General features: G+C 35.4%; 1 protein-coding gene across 2 annotated transcripts in view; it reads left to right on the forward strand.

Moving 5' to 3' along the window:
- Nucleotides 1-20,822, forward strand: part of Csmd3 (CUB and Sushi multiple domains 3) — a 976,611-nt gene that overhangs the window by 926,795 nt on the left and 28,994 nt on the right. For both annotated transcript variants that reach the window (XM_041637611.1, XM_041637612.1), the window contains 5 exons: nucleotides 3,770-3,946; nucleotides 8,639-8,818; nucleotides 10,464-10,637; nucleotides 15,093-15,266; nucleotides 17,372-17,445. In XM_041637611.1, the coding sequence (XP_041493545.1) occupies nucleotides 3,770-3,946; nucleotides 8,639-8,818; nucleotides 10,464-10,637; nucleotides 15,093-15,266; nucleotides 17,372-17,445 (779 nt within the window). The remainder of the gene's footprint in view (nucleotides 1-3,769; nucleotides 3,947-8,638; nucleotides 8,819-10,463; nucleotides 10,638-15,092; nucleotides 15,267-17,371; nucleotides 17,446-20,822) is intronic.

Consider the following 20,822-nt stretch of genomic DNA (forward strand, 5'->3'; position numbering starts at 1 on the left):
AGTTCAAAGTATCTTCTGAGATTTCTGCAATCTCTTGACTGTAGTCCCCTGTAAAATCAAAATTAAATAACAAATCACATACTTACAACATATAATGACACGTGATATACATTACCATTCCAAAAGGGAGGAAAGAGAAGACAGTGAGGAAATTCTGGGCCAAAGTAATACCAAACACCTGAAACTCTGTATTTCCTTGTCTGATGTCAAAGTGTTCTTCAGATCTCCAACTAGTTCTTCTTTGTTGACTGCAACACACTTCTTTCTCTTAGACTGGTCCCACTCCCTGTTTGTAGCTCTCCGCAGCAGATCTCCCATGATGCTGGCATCACAAATATTTAGGGATCTCCAATGCAATCCCTGTTTCACCTTCATAGCATCACACAATGACCTCTCTAGTCCTCAATTCAGGAACCTCTCCTCCCCTCCACCTAACACATGCCTGGCCTCAGTGGCTTTCCTTAGTAACAGATGAAGATTCCATAATTCCTTTCTTGTATCCTTGTCCCTAAAGCCAGAAGTACATGGCTTAGTTCTTCCACTTGTTGGGGATGGAAATGTCCCCCTTACTTAATTGCATCTTCACCAGTTTTCTGTTTTTGATGGTTTCCTTTACTTACTAAGTTTGGCTTTCTAGAAACTAGGTCTGTTAGACCAGTCTGGCCTCAAACTTAGAGATCCACCTACCTCTATGTCTTCAGGGTTGGGAATAAAGGTATGGAAGAGCACTCCTGAACCTAAGCTGTTCTTTAGTTTCTTAAAAAAAGCTAGAAGCTTAGCTAGGTGGAGTCATGCCTTGAGCTCATTGCTCCCTTTATTCCATTTCTTACAGTTTATCTATCTATCTATCTATCTATCTATCTATCTATCTATCTATCAATCATCTATCTATCTATGTATCATCTATCTATCTATGTATCATCTATCTATCTTTCTATCTATCTATCTATCTATCTATCTATCTATCTATCTATCTCTTTGAACATAGGACTTAGAACCATTCCACTTCCTGGTGCCCTTTTTCTCCTCAAATTGTACATTTTGTATTTTATTTCTCAGCTTCCACCTTTGCTTTATAAACCTTCATTAGATTTAACATTAATAACCACATGACAGGGTCTATACTAGGCTGTTTTGAGATTTCCTCTGCCAACAAAATTAGTCCAAATCTCTTTACTTTAGTCTCAGAGGGACTCTTTGGACAAGGGCTAAAGTAGCCACATTCTTCTCCAAAATATTACAAGAACAATCTCTATTTAACATACTAAAATTCTCCTCTGAAACCTTTTGAGACAGGCCTTCACAGCTCAAATCACCCTCAGCACCACTATCTTCCAAGTTCCTACTAGTTTGGTCAATTTAGCAAGGCTATTGTTCATCTAGCCAAAGTCTCAAAGTCCAAATTCCTCTAAACAAAATTGTTGTCCAGCCTATCACAACAATACTGAAGTCCCTGGTACCAACTTCTGCCTTAATTAAGATTTTTATTGTTGTGAAGAGACTCATGGCAACTCTTTTAAAGGAAAACACTTAATTGGGACTAGCTTATTTCAGAGGTTTAGTTCATTATTATCATGAAATGTGGCATTCAGGCAGACATGGTGTTGGAGAAGCAGCTGAGAGTTCTCCATCTTAATCTGCAAGCAATAAGAAGTGAAGTGTGTCACTGGGCATGACTTGAGCATATATGAAACCTCAAAGCCCACCTCCAGAATGACGCACTTCCTCCAACAATGCCACAGCTGCTCTAACAATGCCTGGCATACCTCCTAATAATGCCATTCTCTATAGGCCAAGCAACCACATACCCCATGAGATTTCCCCCATTCCATGTCTTTTGATACTACCATTGTTCTGGTCTTATTTATGTAGCCATTTCTAGGAGAAACTGTTTCATAGCTTACTCCCTGGTATTCTGGCACTTAGAGTTTTTTTTTTTTTTTTTTTCCGTGTCTTTGGTGATGTTCCCTGGTTTCTATTGTCTATTTTACAGATGAATTTACCAGATCAATGCATTTCCCTATTGTATTCTACAGCTTATTTTTATACCTTCAGAAAAGCACCATAAAATAAACTTGTTTTTACAACAAACGGAAACAATTATAGAAAATCACAAATGAACACAAAATAGAGAACAACAGAGATAAAAGCAACAGACAGATTTACATCACAGCTCCTGTACCTGTAGGTCAGGAAACATCACCAAAATGTGCTGGAAAGATTCTAAAAGCTGGAATGCCAGGAAGTCAGCTTACCTTAGTTTCTGGGAGGCAAATAAGGGCACTAGCAATGGACTATATTGACTGGAGTCTTTTGAAATCCCCTGACCAACAACTGAAAAGTATATATGCCATGCCAGGCATTGGGGTATTTTTTGGGGAACATTGTCACCATAATCACTACACACACACACACACACACACACACACACACACACACACAATAACTGGTGTCACTTTCAAACATCAAATTTCTCTCCCTTTCCCTCTGTCCCCACCCCAGGAAAAAAGGCCCCTCTGCACTTCCACGTTTTCACTTTATAGCATCTGTGACCTATTATGCCTCTCTAAGAACTCCCACAATGCATGCTCTGCCTTTTAGCTCCTTGGTTTCTGCTAATACTCCGTGTGATGTTCTCACATGGAGAGAGTTGAAGGTAGGATTCACAAACAGGCCGAAAAATATCGTGTTTGTCTCCAGGATTGAGTCACTTTATGCTTTATAATAATTTCTAGAAACATAGAATTACTTGTAAGTTTCTTGATTTTATATTTCATTACGGTTGAATTGTATCCCATTGTGAATATATACCAAATTTTCATAATCCACTCATTCATTGAAGATATTTAGCCTTTTCATCTGCTCGTATTGTGAGTAAAGAAGCAATTAACATGGCTAAACAAGAATCTGGTGGTAGGGTGTTAAGTTTCTTAGCCTATGATGAGGGTTACAGTATGTTTTCTTCTTTAGCTTATTAGTTTTTAAGACAATGCAAATTTATGATTCTTTATTGAAAACATGATTCATTTTTTTCTATTTACTTTCTTCTTTTTATGTGCTCAATTGCCTAAAGAAAGGAACTATAGCAATGCAAATGTTATATATTTATGTAAAATGTGCACAGATGTGTACAATATTTATATTTTGTAAATAAGTAAATAAATTAATAAATATATAAAACAGCTGCTCTCAAGAAATGCAAATATAATGAATCTATTGCATACTATTCTTGTTATTAATTGTCTAAACTTTTATGAACTCGTTTTAAGGCAAAAGAAAGACTTCATGGTATATGAAGACCACCCTCTTTAAATGGTTACTTTTTCTTTGCAATAGTTGTACTAAAATTACTAACTCTACTAACAGTTTTTTTAAAAAAATAATGTATTTATTTTTATTTTATATACATTGGTGTTTTTCCTGCAAGTATGTCTGTATACAGGAATCAGATCCTCTGGAATAGGAGTTGCAGACAGCTATGAGCTGTCGTTTGAGTACTTGGAATTGAAACTGGGCCTTCTAGAAGAGCAGCCAATGCTCTTAGCCTCTGAGTCATCACTTTTTAAAACTGTTATTTCATTGGAAATCTAGTAACTAAGACAATAAAATTAGCATAAAATAATCTTGAATTTAAACTAGATAGGAAGATATTTCTCTGCAAAGTTTGAAGAATGTTATTATTTCCTTGGATAATTTTAAGGAAATACTAGTCATTAACTGCATGCAAAAAATTTCCTTTTGAACATGCTCCTAAACTTTTGTTTTACAGCTGTGCAATGTGGCAACCCAGGAACAACAGCAAATGGGAAAGTCTTTCGAATTGATGGGACAACGTTTTCCAGTTCCGTCATCTATTCCTGCGCAGAAGGCTACATCCTTTCTGGACCCTCTGTAAGACAGTGTACTGCCAACGGAACATGGTCTGGAAGTTTGCCCAACTGTACAAGTAAATTTTTTCTTAACATTCCAAAAGTTTCATTCAAGTTAAAATGTATAAAGGTGTCTTCAGATTTCAACTAAATGTTACCTCTTTGAGATTAAAAGATTATGTATGTTTATGATTTAGTGATCACAAAAACTGGTAGTTTCAACAAGGTACTATATTGGCTGGATGAGGAAAGAAAAAATCAGTCATATTTTATATAATTTAATAAACTTTATGAATAGTTATTAAACATGAGCTTATAAGAATAAAACTGCAATATATACAAAAAATTAAAATGGTACAGACTGAGTACATCATACCGAGGAACATAAATGCATATACACTTATGCATGTGAAAACACATCCATGTTAAAAGAAAACACATATTCTTGTAAAAATAGTGTATCTCAAAGAGAACAAGGAGATGCAGGAGATTTATAATGATAGAAAGGGAGGGGAACATAATTGAATTCTCAAAAATGAACAAAAGAAAACACTTACGTTAAATGGAAGTTATTAATGTCTCTTTACCTTCCCAAGTATACCACATGTGTGTATAACCAGTTCCTGGAGCCCGTAGTGCATACTGTATACATGGACTTTGGAAAAAAGAGTTTGTGTTAAGTTTCAGGTAAAAAAACAAAAAAAACAAAAAAACAAAAACAAAGCCAGAAGGTGGTGGTGCATGCCTTTAATCATTTACTGGTTTGCTTACAAGATATAAGATATCTTTTCTTATTCTTGCTGTTTTTTTTTTTTTTTTTTTTTTTTTTTTGGTTTCTCTGTGGTTTTGGAGCCTGTCCTGGAACTAGCTCTGTAGACCAGGCTGGTCTCGAACTCACAGAGCCTGCCTCTGCCTCCTGAGTGCTGGGATTAAAGGCATGCGCCACCACCGCCCGGCTTTTTTGCTCTTTTTTATGAAGTGAGGTTTCTACTACCAAAAAGATCAATGCTCAGTGTTTTGCATCTGGCAAGTCTTATTCAATTGAGACAAAGACAGTACATTTAATATATGAAGTTGAGTGTTTTGCATCTGGCAAGTCTTATTCAATTGAGACAAAGACAGTACATTTAATATATGAAGTTGAGTCATAAGAATGCTAAGGCTTTTCATTCCCAACATTCAGCATGATAACTGGGCTTTTAATTCCCAACATTCAGCATGATAATTGGGCTTTTACTGGCTCCTTGGCACCTACCCAGAACAATGAAACCTTTCAGATTTTTTTTTCATTTTTTAGGAGATAGTTCTAAATACAGGGCTGATCTCACAAGAGAGAACTAGGTGATGAATAATAATTAAAAATGAGACTGAGTGAATGGATATCAAGATATGATGTAATTCCTACGAAGGAGAAGGTGCTATGTCTGAGTAATATTGTTCTTGACCTTAGACTATTTCACTTTCTGGGGAGATAGTTTTGGTGGTCACACTACAAAGTGAGGCTTGCTTTGGAAGAAAGCATGTAGTTACTAGAGATAACAAGGAATAAAACTACCACCCTAGTCAGGAAGTATCTATACTAAAACATTTAGAGTGGCAATGGTTGAACAAGCCTCTGTTGTTGAGATTTCAAAAGAAAACTGGCATTCTAATTGGGAGATTATAGAAGTTTATAACCATTATCAGACTGATGTTTTTGCTACCCTCTCCTTAATATCATTTTGTTGCTACAGTAGTGTTATTTTCCTGTATTGGCAAAGTATTTATGTATTTGATATCTAAACAGACATGGTCTTTAGTGTACTGTCTGTAATAATGAGCAAAGAATAGCTCAAAAGTTAGTTTGGTTATATAAAATAGACTGAATGTATATCTGAATAAGAGGATATAAAATATTAAAATAAACCACTCGAGCCTGTGGGTGAAACATGCACAATATTCATTATAAAATCCATTAAAATGAGTTACATTTTACCTATGGAACATGTCTTATCTTATTTTAAAGTATATACTTATATGTTTACAAAAGATGTTAATCTGTAAATGAATTTTTAGTGGCAAACACTGACTAAACTACTACAATTATACCTTATTTGTGGTGTAGAGATCATGTATTTTAGGTTTATTATAAATAGTACCAAATGACATTAACTACTTATAAAGGAATAAGACTAATTCCACAAAACAAATTGAAAAGTTTAAACCAATGGGACTTTGTTGGATTTCTGTTTAAACTGACAATTCAATTACTCTTTCACAAATTCATTAACATATTTATCCCAGAAGCAAATATTTAATCTCTCATGGTGATGTACACGCTCTACTAATCTCTGAGAATATAAGAACATAGAAATATCAGTCCTGTTGCATGTGGGTATTTAAAGATTTGGGTTGTTTTTGAAGATTTTCAAGAGAAAACCCACAACATTTATCATGGCCTATTGATGTCTCCAATTTTAGGGTAAAGCCATAAACTGATCTATGGTTTTGCCCACAAAGGCCAAAGCCTCCTTTGGTAGCTGCAAACAAGCTGGCAGAGAATGAATTAACTTGCCAAGCAGATGCTATTTACAAAGCCTGTTGCTATTGGAAACTGACTCTTCTCTTGGCCTTTGCTTCATTAAGAAGTCACCAGACAACCTCTTCTGACGTTTCCATTGTCAGATGTTCATTAATGCTGCTGCCATTGTGTGCTCAGCCCCTGCTCAGTACCAGTGAAGCAAACGCTCTGTCTTCTTGACTGGTGGTTGCATCACAGCTCATGTGGCCTTGTAACCCCATGGTTGCTCCATCTAGCCGAAATTCTAATTCAGTCTGCAAAAGGACCTGTCCAAAAAGCAAGACTTAGGGGATATTTCTTTTAATATCCTTCTCCCTAAAAATCTTGATGAAACCATAAAATAACCTAAAGAAACACAATAAAAAATTTAAAGTGTTTATGCATTTTTATATGGTGGTAAATTTGGAAGCTTTAAAAAGCAATATTTTGTTTGTTTGCTTTTTCCTGAATTGTGTCTTCTGTTATCTCTACTTCTCAGCTGTTCCATGTATTTCTGAAAGTCTTTGGTAACAGTTTAAATGACTTAATATTTTATATTCATTTTATATTCAGACAACTAGGCCAAGACCTCACTGCAATCAATATAAGGCCTATGTTGAATAAAGATTCTGTAGTAGAGTTCAGTCCTTGTTGATGGCCATCAGAGTTTCTGATCAGGTTAATTTTTGTCTTTTGTAACTGAAGCCCATGGGTTAATTGGTATGAGCTGAGAACTATTGGCCTTCTTTGTTTGTTTTACTTTGTTTTGTTTTTTCAAGACAGGGTTTGTCTGTAGCTTTGGAGCCTGTCCCCGAACTAGCTCTTGTAGACTTGGTTGGCCTCAAATTTACAAAGATCCACCTGCCTCTGCCTCCTGAGTGCTGGGATTAAAGGCCTGTGTCACCACCTCCCAGGTGAGGGCTATTATCTTTGACCCATTACCTAGGCAGTGGTCTGGTCATTGAGATCGTCACAACCTTATGTCCCTCGCTCTATCTGGGTTCCCTGTGTCCATGTCTATTGTAATGCCAGTAGAAGAATTGGTTGATGAGGTCTACATCCTCACTACAGTAGTCTCCATTTTCCTTGTGAAAGTCAGTGCAAATGAGGAAAGTCTAAATAATATATTAATAAAGTTCATGATACAGTAAAGCAATGACTCTCTCCTAGACTTCAACACTAGTCCCCTAGGTATATGTTAAGGCTGTTAGTTTGGTGTCTTTGTGGGACTCTTAACAATGGGAACTGGCAAATTTCGGACTCCTTTCCCACTCTTGGGATTCTTTTCTTCCTATTGGGTGGCCTTCTCCAGCCTCAGTAGGAGGGCTTTTGTCTTCCAGGGCCTTGTGTTCTTTTGTTTGGGTGTCATCCCTTGAATGCCTACTGTTTCTAAAGACGAAACAGTGGAAGCAGTCTGCGGTAGATGGGGGTTTGGGGGAGCTGGGAGGAATGCAGCGAGAAGAATCTGTGGTCTGGATGTATTGTATAAAAAATAAAATAAATCAAAAACCTTGGATACGCAAGACCATTTTCATAATACCCTTGGCACATTCATTCTATAATTGAGACTGCAAATTCTTAAAGGTAGCCTAGGTTGATAACGAGCTGTTTGATATGAGGCCACACCAGAAAGAGGAAGACTGTTATCTGATGTTTTTAAAATCTGGTTTTAATTGAGCAATTTTTTAAAAAAAAATAAAGCAGATTTTTATGTAATGTATCCATGTATGCATACCTGGGGATGCACAAACATTCAGCACCGGGTGTGTACATTAGGAGCAATGTGGAGGAATCAGCTCTCTTCTTCCAACATGTGGGTGCTGTAAACAGAATTCTGGTCACCAGGCTTGATGACGAAGACTTTCACCTCCTGGGCCACCTTGCCTGTCCCACTTTCCAGTTTCTTAATGTAGTTTCTGCATGATAACACAGTGCAAGTTGGAAAGTGCTTCCTGAAGCCGTTTCCTATAGCGCAATGGCATCTTAACCAAGATTCTTTTTGAGGTATAAGTGACATGTCTGGACAACCTGCCCAACATCTGTAATGATGATTCCTGATGCCAATTAAGACCTGCCAATATTTTCTTTAAATATGTTTAGGTTTTATGGCTAAAAACAAGCATGGTAGCTCTTTTCCCTGTATATATGTTAAGCAAATCTTATGATTACTACTTGATGTCAACTACAGGCCGTGCTAACCCTCTGCCCCCTTTTCATTTGGCACTGATAGTCATCAGCTGTGGAGACCCAGGCATACCAGCCAATGGACTGAGATATGGAGATGATTTTGTGGTTGGGCAAAACGTTTCTTACATGTGCCAGCCAGGTTATACCATGGAGCTAAATGGTTCCAGCGTCAGGATGTGTACAACCAATGGCACGTGGAGTGGACTTATGCCAACGTGTAGAGGTACGAAAATACTTCTGCCAACATTGCAAATAATCATTACATAGTTTTCTTTTTAATAACAAAGTCCATATATATTTAAGTATATACTTATTCTACTCCATTTTTTAAATATTTTTATTTATTTATTATGTATACAATATTCTGTCTGTGTGTATGCCTGCAGGCCAGAAGAGGGCACCAGACCCCATTAAAGATGGTTGTGAGCCACCACATGGTTGCTGGGAATTGAACTCACAACCTTTGGAAGAGCAGGCAATGCTCTTAACCTCTGAGCCATCTCTCCAGCCCCTACTCCATTTTTTTTTCTGATACCAAAGTGTGGAGTATTTTATTTTAAAGTCCTAGTGTAACATGCAAAAGTATTAAAATAGTATTTTTTTATCAAACTTATATTTTATTGTGAGTAGTGACAATGAACTGTAGCTCAGCAAGAGAACAAAGCACAGAATTGGTATATGTTAACAACTGATGCTTATACCAGTGGGTGGATATTTGTAAAAGGATGTAACTTGAACAAGTTTGTAACTTTAATCTGTGGAGAGATTTGAAACCACCTTTTCCGGATGGTAAAAGAAAATGTTAATTTGGTGAAACTAATGTGAATAATGGTATTTTAATACTTACATTAGAGAAAACTTTAATTATGTCAGATAAGGGCTAGTTTTCTGATAGCTTTATTTTTAATAATTGATGTTCCCTATTCATTCATCCCTTATGTGTAAGAGTTGATCCCTTAATATATACATGACATATTTTCACAAATATAATAATTCCAATGATTTTTTTAATATTTTACATTTTCTGAGTAAAATTCCAGATAGTTTAATTTTATTGCATACATATCATATTAATCTATTTAATCTATATGCAGTTTATTATAGTGATCCATAGATGTGTTTACTTCAAAAGTTATTTTCTAGCTCATTTATATATATAAAAAAATTAAAATTTTAGAAAACTCAAAATTTTGTTTATCCCTGTTGTTAACCATCATAACAGAGCTTTCTCATTTTTGTGCTTAGAAATATGTTACCTCTTTTTTTCTCTCATGTCTGACAGTTTCCAACATGACTCTTCCCCAAGGGTAACACAAGTTAAGCAAATTATAATTTGAAATTAATTATATATTTACAAATATGATAATAGGCTTTAAAATAGGAATCTGCATGTTTTCAGAATGAATACTGAATACTGTAGTCAGACACACAGCTTGTATGTATTTGAAAACAAATGCTGTAGAATTGCTTCTAAATCCCCCAATTAACACACTGAATCGAAATCTAGCCTTGGCACCCAGCTCATCAGCCTCACAAGGTCCTTGGGAAATAATTTTATATAAGACACAGGATTGCCATCAGTTGTGGTATAAAAGACAGAAGGTCGGTGACCTCCCCCTTCATTTTCAGGAAGCTTGCTATTTTGTAAAAGAACTGGGAACCATTATGCTGCCAAAGCAAGCATCCTCCTCCACGGTTTCATTTTCGAGATCTTTCAGGAAGACTAATAGGAGGATAAAGCATGCCACACTGTATTATCCTCCAAAAGGTTAAATAGCACATATGCAGCTCTTAATGATATTTATTTATTTATTTCACACTGAGGGTATTTCAACAGCTGTGTCTAATTACTTTTAATGTAATTGCAGCTGTTACCTGCTCAGCTCCTCCCCAGATCTCTAATGGAAGGCTGGAAGGAACAAATTTCGACTGGGGCTTCAGTATTAGCTACATCTGTTCTGCAGGCTATGAGCTGTCCTTCCCTGCAGTTCTGACCTGCGTAGGCAATGGTACCTGGAGTGGTGAGGTTCCACAGTGCTTACGTAAGTAGTAAAATTCTTATAACGACCATGTTTTAAAGTCACATTTGCTGCTTAAACCTTTCAAATTTGCTAGACTGTCCCCAAAGAGGTTAAGCCCCATACAAATACATAATTAATATTTAAATTTAAGAAGTCAGTTTTCATTAATGTAGCTACTTTTCCTTTATTCTTTATATTCTTTATATTTATATTCTTTATATTCTTTACAGTTCAGCTAAAAATATTTCAGTGAATGAGCTTTATTTCAATAATTTCTTTTCCTAAATTATTCTTGTTTTTTAACAATTCCTTTAAGGTAGAAACCATTTCAAGAAATATTACTAACCAGATTAAGATTCTAATTCTATTTATTGTTGTGTTCTGTTAGACATGGACTTGTACAGCATTGAAAAGAGATCCATCTAGGTAATATTATTTCTAGATTTCTGCAGTGTTAATAAAAGATGCTTTAGTCCCTGGAACTCATTTTACAATGAGGCTAATATTGGAAAACACCAATGTTTTAACATACCTTAAAGATACTCCTAAACAGAATCAAAGAGTCTTACAAAGATGAGTTTATCTGTTTTGTTTTTGTTGTGTGTGTGTGTGTGTGAATGAAAATTTTCTGTGGAAGAGTTTGCTAGCCTGGGAAGGTGCCACTTGGTGAGCACCAACCCACAAGCATGAATGAGTCTCTAGAATTGATCCCCACGATGAAATAGAAAGACAGAGAGAAAGGAGAGGAGAGGAGAGGAGAGGAGAGGAGAGGAGAGGAGAGGAGAGGAGAGGAGAGGAGAGGAGAGGCGAGGCGAGCGGGGGAGACTTTGATTTAGTGATTTTTTTTTTTTTATCAAAACAAGAAGGAGGAGGACAAAGAAGAGGAAGAAAGAGAAGGGAAAAACTGCTTACAAACTCACATTTAATTATTAACTATACAAATCTTACAGGGCTAACTTTGTCTTAGTTGTTTTCCATGTGTCCTTTCAACTTCCTGTTACACAGCACTTCAGTGAGTGTGTGCAGCCTAAACATTTTCACAGATGACACCTAAGCTCATAGAGGGAAACAAACTTGTTAGAACAGTGGGTGATTGTGCCATTGTTGAAGGACCCAGCTAGTTTTTATGTAGCTTGATATCACACAGCTAGCAAACAATACAGTGTGAACTAAAGTTCAGGTAATGCCATGTTATTTGAAATGCATATTCATTAAAAACCACACACAAAGACTTAAATATCCTTCCTTTGAGCTATTTTTCTCATAGTCCTAATTGCCTTTCTACATGTAACCTTCGATCTTTACTGATTAATTTTGATAATTGTTCATTTGCTTCCTTCCAATATGGATTGCAAGCATCTGGAGATGAGTGTTCTTCAGTGTGTCTACAGATACATCTAGATGCTTAAAAATACAGAATAACGCTTGTCTTAGTAAATAAAAAACATTCTGAGTGGATTTATCTAGTTAATCTTGGATATCCTATATTACTGTAAAGTTGGTCTCTTTACTGGTTATTGTAGAAAATTAAAATTCATCAGTGTTACTAAATTTGAATTTCTTACGAAGGAGTGGCTGTTAACTCATCTACATTAATATCTAAATCCAAGCAGCTTAGTACACTAGGGAGTTTTTTTTTTTCCTTTAAATTATTTGAGGTGGGGAAATCTATTTTAACTTGGATCTATAGTGATAGGAAGATCAACCTTTAATCTGGGCCACACCTTCTGCTGGCAACCTCTTTCAAAGACTGAAGAAGGAAACTTGCCTTCTCTTGACTGTTTGCTCTCACTGCTAGCAAGTTCATTCCTTTATTGGCACTCTTTCCAACTTCTTTGGGATTCTGATGCATGCTGAAGACCAGGTTAGAATCCAGCCTTGAACTGAACAAACTACAGGATTATTTCATCTTCTGTTGATAAATAGCTATGGTATTCCTAGCTTGATCACAGTTTGTAAGACATTCTAGTAAATATGCCCTAAATGGTTGTCCAATACGAAGTGGTCAGATCTAAATGTATGCATACAATAACACTAAAAAAACTTAGAATATCACACACACACACACACACACACACATACATATGCATTTTGTGATAGCTATCTTTGGTTGTCAACTTGACTACATCTGTGATAAATGAAAACCTAAGTGACTGGGTACATCTCTGTGGGACCTTTTCTTAAATCACTTGATGTGGTAGCACCCAATTTTAATCAAAATCTTTTAAGATGACTGATAAATACTTATTGTGGGCCCCACCTTCTGATGGCAGTTTATATATATAAGGGCATGGATGAAGAAGCTTTCTCTTTTTGTTTGCTTGCTTTCACTCTTGCTGGCAAGTCTCCTTCTATATTGGCATTAGAGCCCACTTCTTCATGATTCTAATGTATATTGAAGAACAACTGAGACATCCAGCTTTGTGAACTGAACAACTATTGTATATTTGGACCTTCATTAGTATACAGCCATTGTTTTATTATCTGGACCACAGCTTGTAAGCCATTACAATAAATACCTCATATATATTATATAAGTTAATTAGTATATATAGTTAATACTTAAAGTCTGTTCTTCTAGAGAACTCTGACTAATACCTAAAGCTAGCCTCTTTTCTCTTACTTATTTTACCAATTCTTTGAAGATTGGTAGTGCAATTATTAAGATATTTGTGTATATAGGCATGCATGAGAGTGGCCCTACCAATAGTCAATTTTGAGTCAGTAAGACATGCTATACCACACTTTTGAAATATTGCCTATTGACCATTCTGGGGCCTCTGCAGTCATAGCATCAGTACTGAACCTTCTCAGAAAAGTATTAGTGTTTGAAGGATAGTTCCAAACCTATTGTGACAATGAGGCTTCTGGTTATAATTCTGTGGGTCTCAAAACCAATCAACCCACAAATCTACAAACATAAACATGAAAGTAGGAAAGATCTGAGACTGTAGTTAATTGGTGTAAGAGGGAGATTAGAGAGGGTGGAGGTCACAGTTCTAAGGAAATACTTTATGCCTATTTTAAAATTTCAAAGAATAAATAAAATAAATGGTATTAAAATAAATAGGCAATAAAACAAAACAATAAAAATTACTTACCCACAAGTAAAAAAGTGAAGATATGAAATTAGATGAATAAATGAAGTCAAATAACAAATAAAAATATTTAACCATCACAAATACAGTACATTAAAAATCCTGTTGAATATGTTTGTAACATAAAAGAGTCAGAAGGCAAAGACAATTTCTATTCTATCTATCTATCTATCTATCTATCTATCTATCTATCTATCTATCTATCTATCTATCCTAATCTCTTATATTACATCACAGCTGCAGCTTCCCCAACCTCTTCTCCTCCCAGGCTCTCCCATCCACTTCCCTTCTCCCACAGATCCATTCTTCCTTCATTGTTTCCCTTTAGAAAAATACATTCTTTCCAGGAATATCAACCAAACATGAAATGATAAATTACATTAAGATTAAGCACACACCTAGTATTTACCATTAGGCACCTATTACATATAGAGACTGAATGATACAAGTAGGAGGAAAAGGGTCCCCAAAATAGACAAAATATTCAGAGACAGTCCCTGCTCACACTATTGGGAGTCCCTCAAGAACAACAATCTACACAACCATAACTTATATTTGAAGGACCTTGGTCAGACCCATACCAACTCCCTGCTCGTAGCTCTAGTCTGTGAATCCCTATGAGTCCAGCTCAGTTGATTCTGTGAACCTTGTTCTTGTGGTGTCCGTGACCCTTTGGGCTCCTACACTCCTTCCTTTACCTTGTTCATGGGATTCCCTGTCAATGCCTAATGTTAAGCAGTGGGTCTCTGCTTTTGCTTCCCTCAGTTGCTGGATGAAGCCACTCTGGTGGCAACAAATACAACAGAATATGGTTAGGAATTATTTCATTGCTTTTTTTTTTCTTTTCTAGTTGTGTTTGATTTTATCCTAGTCTGGTTCCTAGCCCTTTAAAAGTATATTAGGGCACAGATTTCAGTGCTAAGACTACAATAACAGCACATGCATGTGTTTATGTTACTTTTTGTGTAAATGTGTTTGTGTATCTGTAAGCAGCCATATGTGAAAATCAGTGTGGCTTTGAATTGTCTTTGTTATTACAGCTAATGAAGCTACCTGTGAACCACATGTAGCGTAGATTATAGCTTTACGAGGTACAGCTGGAGATTTATTGTTTGATTCTGATCAATTTAATTCAATAAAAATTCAAAGCATCTGGCATTTATTGAGTAACATGCTAGATGGAGCACATCAGACCCGTTATCTAAATATTATGTTTTAAGCATTATACTTTATATATAAGTCAGAAACACATTGAACATTTTCCCTGGGATAGGTTATCATAGATACCTGGTTAGTATAATATTTCCTGGATTTTATTGATTATTTACTCTACTGCATCTATTATTTTTACGATAAGTGTCTCCATTTTAACTTCTAGCAAAGTTTTGTGGTGATCCTGGCACACCTTCCCAAGGAAAACGAGAAGGCAAAAGCTTTATATATCAGTCTGAGGTTTCATTCAGCTGCAATTCTCCGTTCATACTAGTGGGATCAAGCACGAGGTTATGTCAAACTGATGGCACGTGGAGTGGCTCGTCACCTCATTGCATAGGTAATACTGATAATTAAGCAATTAAGCTCTGTTATTATAGAGTTATTATTATTGTTATTATTATAGGTGGGAGGTACATATACTGGTTCCTCTTACTGTGTGAAAATATAAGAGGTTAAATATTGCAAGAAAGTATGGAATCCTTTAAAAACTACTGAAAGTGAGTTTAAGTGGAATATGTCATTATCTTATGATTTTAATGCTTTAAACAAATAAATCACATTTATATAAAATGAAACTTTATCTAAAACATAGATTGTTGAATGACTGTACAGATATATCTGAAATCCTAACACACTATGCCACACTTAAGAAATTCACCAAGTATTGTCTGTGGAAACAATCAAAGACCAATCTCAATATGAGTGACCTACAAGTATCAGTACAGCCCAAGTTATCAATCCTGTTTCTATGAATAGCTTTCACTTCTTCAGGAGACTATTTCCGTACCTTATGTCTCAAGAAAATTATTTGTATATGTGGATTTCTTGAATAGCCAGTAACTCTTTTTTAAAAAACTTTTCTTTTATAGATTTCCTATGTTTTCAGTACTTTTTTCTAATGAAAAGTTTCAAAGTTCAAGAACCCCATGATGCATATAAATGAAGTTAACTTGAAACTCTTCTTTTAAAGATTTATTTTTAATTATGTGTATGTGTAGGTGTCTCTGTGTGGGTATGTGAGGGTGAGCGCAGAGCTAGCAGAGGTCACGCTTGTCAGATATTCTAGGAGCAAGAGTTCCAGGCTGTTGGGAGAGGCTGCATTTATTCATTGTAAGAACGGAATCAGGTTCTTTGTAAGCCAATATATGCTCTTAGCCACTGAGCTGTCTCTCCAGCCTCATCCTGATTTTTTTTATATCTCAAGATTAGCAAGCTTCTGCTCATTTGGGAGGTGTTATTAGTATTTCATTTATTATTTTTACCAAGGGCACATTCGCTAAATCCATGATTATTTAAAATTGATTTGCATTGGAGAAACATACTTGTTACTTTTTTCTGTATAATTTTACATTAGTTGCTTGTACTTGTATATTGATTACTATCCTATTGGCATAATAAAACATAATGGCCAAGGCAACTTTTAAAAGAAGAAGTTTATTTGAACTTTCAATTGGAGAAGGATATGGGTACTTGTGGGCTAGAGAATGCAGGGCAACAAACAGCAGGCATGGTTGAAAAGGGAACTTTTGGGGGGTTACCAACTCACAAATATATGACATAGAGACTTATTATTAATTATGAAAGCTTGGCTTTAGCTTATACTTGTTCTTAACCAGTTCTTATAACTGAAATTAACCCACACTTTTGAATCTATATTCGTTTTACGTGACTTGGTTTCCTTTTCTCTGTACTGCCCATCTTGCTTCTCCCATATCTGGCTGGCAACTCCAATTTCTTCATCTCTGAGCCTCTCTGTCCCTAGAAGTCCTATCTAATCTCTTTCTGCTTAGCTAATGGCTATTCAGTTCTTTATTAAATCAATCACAGTGGCAATCTTCCTACAGTATAAAGGACTATTTTTCAACACATTGTATCTAGAGCAGAAGTTCAGATCTTAAATTGCAAGCATGAACCAAAGAGAGTGAACAAGAAGTGAGTCCCAAAGTAAACCCCAGTGGCATATTTCCACAAGGTATGCCAAGATATCAAGGCTATGCCTCCTAAATCTCCCCAACTGGGGACCAAGCATTCAAATGTTTGAGATTATGGAAGTTGTTGCCATTCAGAGTACAGCAGTGTATTTTGATCATATTCAACTTCTCAACTGTTTCTAGAGCCACCACTTTTCCACAGTCACACAACTTTGTGTCTTCTTGTATGACCCTTTGTGACTAATTTGTACTGTCCACATTTTCTTGCAAATATGACTTCAGTAGAATGTGGCTGATGTTCAATGGGCCACATTCCTAGAAAAAATTATTTCTCCCTCTGTAAGCAGTTAACAATGGCTAATAGTTACATTACTAAGGTTAAGATTGTGTCTTCAACTTTCACCTCCGCTGTGGGATTTTGTTAGATTGGGACCTATACAAGTGTCATGCATTACGTTTGAACTGTTTTTACTTCATAAGGAAGTGTTATCTTTTTAACTTTTTACTTTAGAGCCCACTAGGACTTCCTGTGACAACCCTGGCGTACCGAGGCATGGATCTCAAAACAATACATTTGGATTTCAAGTAGGTTCTATTTTATTGTTAGTTTTCTGTATAGTATAGCATGAAATATATTTCATTTGACATTTTCATGTATGTTTTTGGAATTTATTCTTATTCAAAGTCGTACTATGCTCCCTTATCCCAAATCTCTCCCTCTTGCTGCTTCTTTCCTTCAAATAGATTCTGCCTTAGGATTTTATAGCATCTATAGTTTAACTGTTTCGTTACATTTGAACAAAATTTAATTCTATATTCCACATATGAAAGAGGACATACATTATTTGTCAGAGTTGGGATTTGTTTAGTACAATATTCTGATTTTATCTGCTTTCCTTCAAATGTCATAATTTCCTTCTTTGCAACTGAAAGAGCTAATGAATAGCGGATTCCCAATGCAAAAAATACAAATGGCTAATCAATATGTGAAAAAGTCTTCACATTCTCATCCAGTAGGGAAATTTAAATTGCAACTGCTTTAAGGTTGTATTTTACCCTATTCAGATTGGTTATCATCAAAGAAAAAATTTCTGTCGGGAATTCTTAAGTGCCCCTGCTTTTCTTCATTCTTTTTATTGATGTCTTTTTCTTTTTGTTTCTTTGAGATTTGATTTTAATATTTATTTTAGATTAGCCTCAAATTTATGTTTCTCTTGTCTCTTCCATGTTTAAGGCTGTAGGCATTATTACCATGCTGGATTCCACTGAGAACTTTCAGTATATATATCCGTTCTGTCTATTGTCCAAAAGTAGGTTACATTTGGTTCATGAGCTTATATTTTTTTATTGATATAAATAGAAAAATAATGTCAAGCTCATATCTATACTCACATATACATGAGTAAAGATATTCTTAAGGAAGGAGGGGTGCTTAAGGAAAATAAAAATATACTTTCAGAAAACAGGCCCTCTGAACTCGAGGATAAGACAAATGGGAAATTGATGGCAAGGGTCATCAGAAAATCCTTAGGCAGCAGGAATAAAGTGAGTAGATAGATACAGCCAGTGACAAGGAGATTCTACAGGAAGATAGGAGAGCTGTGAGGAAAAGTGAAACAAGAGGCTAAAGAGAAGACATCAAAAGCATGGCTCAATTGTGTAAACATATGCATGTTTTAATATATCAATTGTTGACATGAAAAATTTAAGAACACCAATCTGTCCCCAACCCATGATTTTAAAATACATAGTTGGGTGGTCCTATGTCTTATGTCTTCATCATGCCCACCCATGAGTGCTTTACTTTTTTCTCCCTTTCTCGAATTTAGATTTTATGCAGAGATTCAGAAAGTTTTACATTACAAGGGTCAATGGGAAACCAAAACACACGCTGATTCCAAAAGGAAATAGACAATTTATACATTACCCAATTGCTTTCTGTTGCAGGGCTTTCTAAATTGTCCTATTCTGAGGAAAATTCAGTGTGAACCTGAAAAATGTCCATTTCTAAAGGAAGAGCTTATCTAAAGTGCCATATTTCGTTACTAAAAATAGTTTCCACTTATCTACTTTTCAGGCACAGTACGCACATTGATTTCAGATTGTTTGCTGTTCTTCTGGTTTGCTTCAGTATGTTCCAGATAATACCAAACCAAAACAGCATATTTCTACCTTTGTTACATAGGTACTTTAGAGAACTTTAGCCCCATACAACTCTAAAGGGCTGCTTGTTATAAATTGATCTAATTGTAGATAAATGGGGAACTAGTTACATAGCATTAGTTCTCAGCACCAAGATAAAGAAATTGCAGCAATATTTGACTTATTTTAAGAACACCAGGAGTTGATGACAATTTGATTTTCTCGCTGAATATATATATAATATTTTGTCTTGGTTTTATTTTTATTTTGCAGCCTTGACAGCCTCTGCCTTCTAAGGGTTAGGATTAAAATACGCACCACATGAGCAGAGATGAAATTCATCTGGGGTGGGTTAACAGGGCACAACTGTTCAAAACCAAGGACATTTGAAAGTGCTGGTCCTTGGCTTCTACCATCTGGGTTCTGGGGAATGAACTCGAAGAAGCAGGCTTGGCAACAAAACCATGACTTACTGAATCATCTTACCAGACTTATGTAATATTGCTATTAGTAACTGCTCATAAAATCCACCTGATTTTCATGAGTCTTTTTTTCAAATATTATTTGAGATAATAGAAAGAGAATACAAATTGAATTCAAAATAACAATCTAATAAAAGGAACAGGATCATTAACTGTGAAGTTTTGATTTTTATTTTCTTAATCATTGAAAAGTATTATCACAAATTTAGCATAGCCTTGAAAATATATTATTTGGGGTAGGAAATATACTCTATTTTATTATATTCTACCTAAATAAATGTGAGTCTCAAATTATATTATTTTTGTACCCTTTTTGTCATAATATAAATATATTGGAATGTTAAAGGCATGAATTTCTTACTAGCAAAAGGTCAACATGCATGGATATAAGCATATGCAAACTAATTATGTTCACAGTCTAGAGAGAACCTCCACTATACAAAGTTATCTGTGTTTAATTACAAGACCATTGGAAAGCATGAAATGAATCTTGTTTCTTATGTAAAGCTTATATTTTTGAGTTGAGAAAAAAAAAACCTTGTTGGCAAATAAAAAATAATCACTCAACACCAAGGTGCTATACTTCACGTAGCAGAATATGCAAGTTCCTGAGGGAAAATGAGCTATGCTATATCTAGAATCTAGGCACTGAACAACAGTATACAGTTTTTTTTCCCCTCTACTCTCTGTCTTTGTCTTAATTTCCATATTTCTAGATTGGGCATTTTTCCAAGAGTGAATCAGCTCTGTTTATGTGACAACTTCACACATAAAATGTCTATCTTAGTAAAAGCAGTCTGAAATACTGTTCAGTGGTAGAACATTTGTCTGACATGTATGAGGCCCTGGGTTCATTCCCAAGCACTGGAAGAAAGCAGAAAAAAAAAGACAAATAACAACAAAACCAAAACAAAATTACAAAAGTAGAACAAAACTCTTTGATTCGCAGAGTTAAATGCAATCTTTCAAATTAGACATCCTGGTTTGACAGGTATCTCATTGTGAGGGTATAAAATTATAACTGTAAGAAGCTAACTATAGAATAAATAATAAACAAAATCAAGTGCTGCTGAGGTATTCAAGCCATTTTTTAAAAGAATTATCATATTCTTGATTACACTATTTTGTATATGTAGGACTATGAAGTCGATTTGGGAATAATAGATTTTATTACTAACATATAGAAGATACCATCTGTTTATACAGATGCTGAAATAATCTTCTGGAAATGACAGTGCCCAACATAATGTTTTTCTGCTCAGAATATTAGTCTACTGAAAATAGAATAAAGGTGAATAATGGCCATGAGGCTGGGAAAGAAGAGCTGTCAAAATGATT

The sequence above is a fragment of the Microtus oregoni genome, unplaced genomic scaffold (assembly GCF_018167655.1).
Source record: "Microtus oregoni isolate MIOR12 unplaced genomic scaffold, Mior012 000053F_ref0000044, whole genome shotgun sequence".
Classification (NCBI taxonomy): domain Eukaryota; kingdom Metazoa; phylum Chordata; class Mammalia; order Rodentia; family Cricetidae; genus Microtus; species Microtus oregoni.